The sequence below is a fragment of the Engraulis encrasicolus genome, chromosome 1 (assembly GCF_034702125.1).
Source record: "Engraulis encrasicolus isolate BLACKSEA-1 chromosome 1, IST_EnEncr_1.0, whole genome shotgun sequence".
NCBI classification, from domain to species: domain Eukaryota; kingdom Metazoa; phylum Chordata; class Actinopteri; order Clupeiformes; family Engraulidae; genus Engraulis; species Engraulis encrasicolus.
In genome coordinates, this window is record NC_085857.1 from 48,556,281 (window position 1) to 48,565,599 (window position 9,319).

At 42.2% G+C, this 9,319-nt stretch overlaps 1 protein-coding gene across 1 annotated transcript in view; it reads right to left on the minus strand.

Moving 5' to 3' along the window:
• The window catches only part of dennd1c (DENN domain containing 1C), a 37,478-nt gene that overhangs the window by 7,897 nt on the left and 20,262 nt on the right, over nt 1-9,319 (minus strand). Inside the window, exons 13-16 of the mRNA XM_063209859.1 lie at nt 9,070-9,171; nt 8,147-8,272; nt 6,471-6,572; nt 660-750 (exon numbers count right to left, since the gene is read on the minus strand). Coding sequence (XP_063065929.1) covers nt 660-750; nt 6,471-6,572; nt 8,147-8,272; nt 9,070-9,171 — 421 coding nt within the window. The remainder of the gene's footprint in view (nt 1-659; nt 751-6,470; nt 6,573-8,146; nt 8,273-9,069; nt 9,172-9,319) is intronic.

Here is a 9,319-nt window from a genome sequence, read left to right on the forward strand (position 1 = left end):
AACTTGCCGGATCGATTCTGAATCGTCCATGCCCCGCATTGGATTGGATCGCCGGATCGATCATTGTTGACACCACTAATAGCATTGCATTACATTAGATAACATTACTTTACATAACATTACATTGCATTTGGCAGACGCTTTCTATCCAAAGCGACTAACAAACGAGGACATAATCATAGCCAGCATCACTAGCAGATACAAAGTGCACATACAGTGCAGATGCAAAGCATAGCGATGAGGTTTGTAACTGAATAGCCCAATACACACAAACACACACGCACGCACGCACGCATGCACGCACACACACACACACACACACACACACACACACACACACACACACACACACACACACACACACACACACACACACACACACTGGGTGGGAGACACACACACACACACACACACACACACACACACACACACACACACACACACACACACACACACACACACACACACACACACACACACACACACACACACACAATAGGTGAGAGAAACACACACACACACACACACACACACACACACACACACACACACACACACACACACACACACACACACACACACACACACACACACACACACACACACACTAATACACACACACACACTAATACACACACACACACACACCCTGACAGTACCTGCCGATGCGCCACACTGTAGTATCTCCTCCTCGTACAGGTCATCAGGGACAAGGCCTTTGTTCAGCTGCTCCAGACGGCTGTCTATGAACTGGTGAGAGTGCACAAATATAGCATTACTCTTACTGTGTGTGTGTGTGTGTGTGGACTGCAACTATCTGGACTGCGCAAAACAACAGCAAAAAGACTGGCAAAATACTGTTCCATCTCTGCCATTATAGGCAGTTTGTCCATTTGGAGACGGAGATGCCATATTTATCCACAGATATTGGACTGAATAACTGCATGATCATCCCTATACAACTCTGTGATTTCCATCAGTATTTGGGTCTGCATAACTTTTAATGTGCTGCGATCCAAATAAAAGTACTAAACTGTGTGTGTGCGTGTGTGTACTGTGTGTGTGTGTACTGTGTGTGTGTGTGTGTGTGTGTGTGTGTGTGTGTGCATGCGTGCCTTTTCCAGTCAAGTAGTAGACCACAGTACACTTTATAGGTTTGTATAGTGTTATTAGTAGAATTCATAGGACGTTGTGAAATTTGACCTTGAGAGTCGAAAATGCCTGATTTGTTGAAGTTTTTGTGTTAATGATAAAAAAGTTAAACAAAATTATAATAATGAAAAAGCACTACCCCTAAAGATTTTAGCAAGGTGGCAAACCTGATCTTTTATTCCATTAGATGGCAGTATTGCGCTTTGGACTGCCTGTGTTAACCATTTTTTTAAGTACACTAGCATCCCCCCACTGAACGGTCACTGTACACCTTGCATCTAACATATTTTTCAAAGCAGGCTCGACAGGCCCCCAGGGGGCGTTAGGGAGCCCTAGGGGGACATTGTAAAGGAGACAGCTGAGAGGAGGGCTGATGCTCAGTTGCCATCTAGGGGCATTAGTCTATGTTATGTTTTACAGTTTTTCTCGATTGCCTACACACAATTTTCGGAATCGGTCTTCGAATTCTCAAAACTCTACACACAAATCTCCAAACCTCACACACAACGGGCCAAACTCTTCACTACCTCTGAAAAATGCACGTCTTGTCTCAAAACAATGTACTCTCTTCTAAAAACCTCATTTTGTCGTCAAATGACACACACAGACAGTCACTACAATACACATTTGCAGACCCATTAAAACACTGTTGGGCACAGGGTAAAACTAATTTCTCCCAGTAACTTGGGCTTATTTTGGTCTGGATTGCATAGATACTGTGCAGAACTTCATTCCCACAACACACAAACAGAAACAGAAAAGATTTTTATGTCTTTTTCACAAAAATAACACAAAGATACTAAAGAGGGTATTTTTCCGTAGTAAAATACTGAAATATTGTTTTTAGACTCGGAGTACACAGACGTGTATATATTTTACATATTTTTAAAAATATTTAAAAATTGCACTAATGTATTGTAAAATATTGGGTAACCACATGAAAGTTATGTCTTGTATAACCAACATGATCTCCAAAAATTCCGTGCTCCTGGACACGGATGTTAAGGACACAAAATCCGTGTCCAGGAGCACGGATTTTGCTAAAATTCCGTGCTCCTGGACACGGAATTGTTTTCCGTGCTCCTGGACACGGAATTGTTTGAAGTGCTTTCTATAGGCTATTTCCACAGTCTTGTGTTTTCTCAGGATTTTTCTACTTTCAAATATTTTGTCTCAATTTTTTTTTTTCTTACTGACAGGTTAGGGTTAGGGATTGTTTTGGTCTGGGCACATCTAGTTTTCTTTCATTCATTGCATGAGTTTGATAGCCTAGCAACCAACTGGAAAAGGTATTTCTCAAAAATATGTCTTTACAGTTTTTTTCAATGGCCAACAAGCTTTTGTCCAATCCTCAGCGACATTTGCAAAACTCTTAACACAGTTACAGTTTTTCTCGATTGCCTACACACAATTTTCGGAATCGGTCTTCGAATTCTCAAAACTCTACACACAAATCTCCAAACCTCACACACAACGGGCCAAACTCTTCACTACCTCTGAAAAATGCACGTCTTGTCTCAAAACAATGTACTCTCTTCTAAAAACCTCATTTTGTCGTCAAATGACACACACAGACAGTCACTACAATACACATTTGCAGACCCATTAAAACACTGTTGGGCACAGGGTAAAACTAATTTCTCCCAGTAACTTGGGCTTTTTTTTGTTCTGGATTGCATGGATACTGTGACACAAGTTGGAAAAACTTCATTCCCACAACACACAAACAGAAACAGAAAGATTTTTAATTTCTTTTTCACAAAAACAACACAAAGATAAACCCCACTGCCTATTTGGCAGTACAAAAAAAACATTACATTACTGTATAGCCTATTGAAACATAGCAGAAACTTATTTTCTTCAGTGTTCTACTTACTAAAGATGGTATTTTTCTGTAGCAAAATACTGAAATATTGTTTTTAGACTCGGAGTACACAGACGTGTATATATTTTACATATTTTTAAAAAATATTTAAAAATTGCACTAATGTATTGTAAAATATTGGGTAACCACATGAAAGTTATGTCTTGTATAACATATTTTTGAGTTCAAAATCTAAACAAATGGGTTTTCTCCTTGCATCCACTCATTTTTCATCAATATGACATGCAATGTGTGTCCTTATGGGGTGATGATTTCAGATTGTAAACCGGTATGAAGAGAGTTTGCACATGTGATGAGGAAGTGAACATAGTATTGCAGTTGATTGTAGTGTTGTGAATGACAGTGTTTTCCATGAGAAACCCAGTGTTTTTTTCTATGAAAATTGAGTGTAATCCAGAGAATTGTGTGTAATGGTGTGAAAAGAGTGTGTTTTAAAACTGGAATTTGAGTGTTAAGTAGGAATTGTGTTTAGTGTTCAGTGACATTGGTTAGGGGAGTTGGGAAATGGGTGAGATGTTCCGAGAATTGTGTGTGAAGTACCAGAACTTGTGTGGAGGCAATCGAGAAAAACTGTAACACAGCAAGGGCTTTCAATGGCCATGCAGTTGACACATTACATGCCTTTTTCACACAATTAGTAGTCAATGAATGCATTTCTAAAATGCTAACATTTCCTTTACACACAGGATAACCACAGCAACAAAACAATGTATCTTTGATGGCTTATTTTCAAATGCTTTCACACAGTGTGTCAAAACTGGAAATACAACATCCAAATCCTTATTTCAGTACAAAATGCATTTGCATGACATTAGCAAGAGTACAGTAAACAGATTATTGATAAAAGTAGAGGAAAACCCTCCAATTTTAGTTGTTTGGTTCTATTGACAGTTTTCAACAACCGTTTTTTCAGTAAAAAGTTGTCTCACAATCACAGAATGAAAATGCTTTTGTAACAGTTGGAAAGAACTGTTTGTTTATAAGAAGAATGTCTATAGACCTAACAAAATCTTCATAATTCACGTTCATGTAAAATTACCGAATCATGTTTAGAAATTGTATATATCACTCTGTCAACACATCTGCCGAAATTGGTATAAATTACGGTAAATACAGTAAACGTCTGAAGTCAATGCTGTCCATGAAGTCATGATTTGGAAATGCATGAAAAGGTATTATAGATTCAATAATTTCAGGGCCGGTTCTAGTCCATTTGCCCTTGGTACTGGAATCATCTTGAATGTCAACAACACAGTGTTGTGTTAGCAATTGAAAAAAAGTGTAGAGCAAACAGTGAATTGCGTGATTTGAATGCATTCAATAGGCTACCTGTAAAACTGAAACATACAAGTCTATGTAGCTTCTTTAATGTTGACAATAGCCAGTGTTTTGAAGTCTTGCGTAATTTGATTGACTCAATGTACCTTGTGAAATGAAAACAAGTGTTATTGTTTGACAGACGTATTTCATTTTGAGCCATGTTTCTAGTGTTTTGGTAAAGTGAGTTTGTACAGAAAACGATGTGTTCTGTTTTGAAATGAGTACTTTGTGTATATTTAACAGTGTGTGCTTTTGAGAAGAAAATTAACTGTTTGGTCAATTGCGTTTGGTAGGTGGTAGTCTGTGTTAAGAGTTAAGAAAAGGTATCCATAGTATGGGTAAGTGCTTGTTAGCAATTGAAAAAAACTGTAATGACAGGTTAAGGTTAGGGAATGTTTTGGTCAGGGCACAACTTAAATTGCTATAGCATTATTTTGTTTAGGATTAGCATTTGGTATGTATTTTCTAATGATAGAGTTAACACAGTGCTGTGGTAATAGCATATAGAAAGCACTTCCGTGTGCCCATCATGGAAAACAATTCCGTGTCCAGGAGCACGGAAAACAATTCCGTGTCCAGGAGCACAGAATTTTGGCAAAATCCGTGCTCCTGGACACGGATTTCGTGTCCTTAACATCCGTGTCCAGGAGCACGGAATTTTTGGAGATCAGGCTGTGTATAACATATTCAAAAACTAAACAAATGGGTTTTCTCCTTGCATCCACTAATTTTTCATCAATATGACATGCAATGTGTGTCCTTATGGGGTGATGATTTCAGATTGTAAACCGGTATGAAGAGAGTTTGCCCATGTGATGAGGAAGTGAACATAGTTGCAGTTGATTGTAGTGTTGTGAATGACAGTGTGTTCCATGAGAAACCCAGTGTTTTTCCTTGTGAAAATTGAGTGTAATCCAGAGAATTGTGTGTAATGGTGTGAAAAGAGTGTGTTTTAAAACTGGAATTTGAGTGTTAAGTAGGAATTGTGTTTAGTGTTCAGTGACATTGGTTAGGGGAGTTGGGAAATGGGTGAGATGTTCCGAGAATTGTGTGTGAAGTACCAAAACTTGTGTGGAGGCAATCGAGAAAAACTGTAATACTATGTTGGGCGTTGGCAGGCTTATGAGGAGGTCAAGGGGGCATTGTGAGGCTCATGATGCGCTTGTTCAATGAAGCAGGAGGTCCACAGACTGGCAAGCCAGACTAAATGTGAGATTTTTTGTTTTTGTTTTGTTTTTTTAAGTATTTTTGTTGGGGGCTTTTCAGCCTTTATTGTTTTTTATTAGACAGGATAGTGGAGGAGAGACGGGAAGTGAGCTGGGAGAGAGAGATGGGGAAGGACAGGCAAAGGACCCGGACTGGGAATCGAACCCGGGTCGGCCGAGTGGTAAACGACGTGTGCCCTACCATATCAGCCACGGTAGGGCCCTAAATGTGAGATTTAATGTGTCTGTGCTTATAGGCCAACGCTTTATCATCACTCCTTTAAAACCCCGCCCGCTTTGCATCCAAAGATTCAAAACAAATCTCCTGCGTTGTGATTGGTCCGCCAGTTTCAGGGCTGCTGGCGGGTGGGGCTAGTTTACTAGGCTAGAAGGACCACTGATTTAACACAAAAACCACACAGTTATTATGCATGACATGTCTCAGTCATCGTAACAGTAACCCTTTCTTAGGAGCTCAGTGTGTGTGCTCATGCTCCTGCACATTTCTGAACTGTTTAAAGAACTGTAGGTGTATGGCGCTGTCCAGAAAGTGTGTGTGCGTGCATGCCAGTGTGTGCGTGCGTGCGTGCGTGCGTGCGTGCGTGCGTGCGTGCGACCTGTGTGTGTATGTGTGTGTGTGTGTGTGTGTGTGTGTGTGTGTGTGTGTGTGTGTGTGTGTGTGTGTGTGTGTGTGTGTGTGTGTGTGTGTGTGTGTGTGTGTGTGTGTGTGTGTGTGTGTTTCTGACCTGTTTGAAGAACTGTAGGTGTATGGCACTTTCCAGAAAGTGTGTGTGCGTGCGAGTGTGTGTGTGTATGCGTGCGTGCGTGCGTGCATGCGTGCGTGCATGCGTGCGTGTGTATGTGTGTGTGTGTGTGCGTGCATGTGCGTGTGTGCGTGTGTGTCTGACCTGTTTGAAGAACTGCAGGTGTATGGCACTTTCCAGAAAGTGCCTCATGACGTTGGACTTGTGGTTGAGGAAGGACTCCTCACAGAACGAGATGGGCTCCTCCTACACACACACACACACACACACACACACACACACACACACACACACACACACACACAGACACACACACACACACACACACACACACACACACACACACACACACACACACACACACACACACACACACACACACACACACACACACACACACACACACACACACACAAAGAGAAGGGGGATTATTGTGATTATTGTATTGTTTTATTACTGGGCCTATAGAAATGCTTGAGTACAGTAGTACACACAGTACAGGACACATAGTTGAGTACAGTACCTCCCACCAGCTTACACATACTATCTCAGGCAAGAGTATACTTAAGCAATATGATCCGAGTGGGAGGGATATCCTCCCTGGTGTGGTTCGGCCATAGGCACGAAGCTGAAGGCTGAAGATATCCGTCAACATCATCCCGACCACAAGGGTCATATTGCTTTTATGCAATAGTTCAATTACCAACAAACTACCTGAATACATTTTCGAATACATGTTTATTAGTTACCTTCATCATTTACCTGCTCCGCTAAGCAAAGTAGTTCCGAATTGGTTGTATGGTTGCTATGCAATGACGAGCTGGCAGTGCCAGCGCGCAACGTTCCTTGAAACGGTGTGGAGTGGACTGCAACTGGGCTTTGCTTAGGCCTACTAAAATGATGCAAGATGCATGTGAACACTGTGCAACTTCAATATTTTTAGTTAGATGCCTACTTTTGTAAGCCAGATTTTTGCATTTTTGTGGACCGCACACTTGCTGATAAAACATTGTTATTAGCTGCGTAAAGACACATCCCCCTCTTTCCCTCTCCTGTCCCGCATGAGATCCGAGCGCTGTTCTCACACACTCAACAACACAAATCAATCCCTTGTAGGCCTATGATACCCTGGTGTCTGCTTTAGGCTACTGCTGAAGGCTACAACTTTGCTGCTGAAACACTTTCTCAGGTAAACGTCTGATGTGTGTGCAAACCCGAGGAAGGGGTTCACGTTTTCCCTCCCTATAAACTAAAAGGCAACTCATTCCAGTTCCAAGCGGCCATCGTTTTAAATTGCATGGCACCCGGTATCTTGCTTCCAGATGCCCACTTTGTAGCCTACGATTCATTAAAGTTGCATTCCACCAGTGGAGACATGAATATGTATTGAAAGTGGGTCATATATGTAGTAGAGTAGTAACATAAATTTTTAATTTGGTGCCTTCTTGGTCAAGAAAAGGCAGAAAATGACTTTTTAGTGCTTGTGGATTTGTGACAACAATCCCCATAATGCATTGCAATGCTCAATGTTCCTTGCTAACGCGTAGAATGCCAGTAGAACGCTTCTCATCCAATCAGATATCGCAAAATAAATTGACCGGATCTAACTATGTATAATATCCCTTCTCTCTTTCTTTCAAACCCTACGGTCTGGGTCCTCAGAACGGTTCACACACACACACACACACACACACACACACACACACACACACACACACACACACACACACACACACACACACACACACACACACACACACACACACACACACACACACACACACACACACACACACACACACACACACACACACCCTTACCTCGTGGTAGAGAAGAGCGTCCCTGTATCCTCCAAAGAGCACTGCCTGAGCCCTCAGGAAGGCTCTGGCTACTCCACAGCCAGGAGAGGCAGACTGCTTTTTCAAACGCACCTTCAGGGCTGTCACCTGTATATAAAAACACACATACATGGATGCACGCATGCACACACACAGATGTACAGTATAAATGCATACACATGCAGACAGGCAGACACACACCCAGGAAATGCAGAGACAGACAGACAGACAGACAGACAGACAGACAGACAGACAGACAGACAGACCAACAGAAATATTGGCAGACAGACACATGGACATAAAGACAGGCAAACAGAAAGACAGATATATAGACATATTGATTGTTTATTAGGATCACATCAGTTTCGCCTTTACAGGAGCACTGTTCTTCCTGTGGTCAAACAACAGACAGGCAGAGAGACAGACATGGGGATAGGTCGGCAGACAGACAGGCAGGCAGGCAGACAGACAGACAAACAGATGAATGGACAGGGAGATAGACATACAGCCCAGTTGACAGACAAGGAGACAGACAGAGAGACACATATGCCAACAGTTCATTAGACAGCCCACAAGACAGACAGACAGACAGAGAGACCAAATATACAGACAAACAGACAGACAGACAGACAGACAAGACAGATAGAAGACAGACAGACAGACAGACGGAGAGAGAGACCAGATATACAGACAGACAGACAGACAGACAGACAGGCAGATGAGGAGACAGACAGACAGGTAGACAGATGAGGAGACAGACAGGCAGATAGACACACATGCCATCAGTGCATTAGACAGCCCACAAGATACACAGACAGGCAGACAGACAGACAGAGAGACCAGATATGCAGGCAGATAGACAGATGAAGAGACAGACAGACAGGCAGACAGACAGATGGCCTCACCACGTCGGGTGGAATCCTCTTGAGGTCATCAAATGGCGTTTCCATGGTGTTGGTGTCCACGTTGAGAATGACCACATCCTCCAGGGCCCGACTACGCACCCTCTGTCACACAACACAGCACAGCACACCAAGGTTTACAGGCAAAGCCAAGGTGTGTGTGTGTGTGTGTGTGTGTGTGTGTGTGTGTGTGTGTGACAGCATGTGAAACAGAAGGTGAAATGCGCTTTGCAATGCAATCTTTTGCGAAATG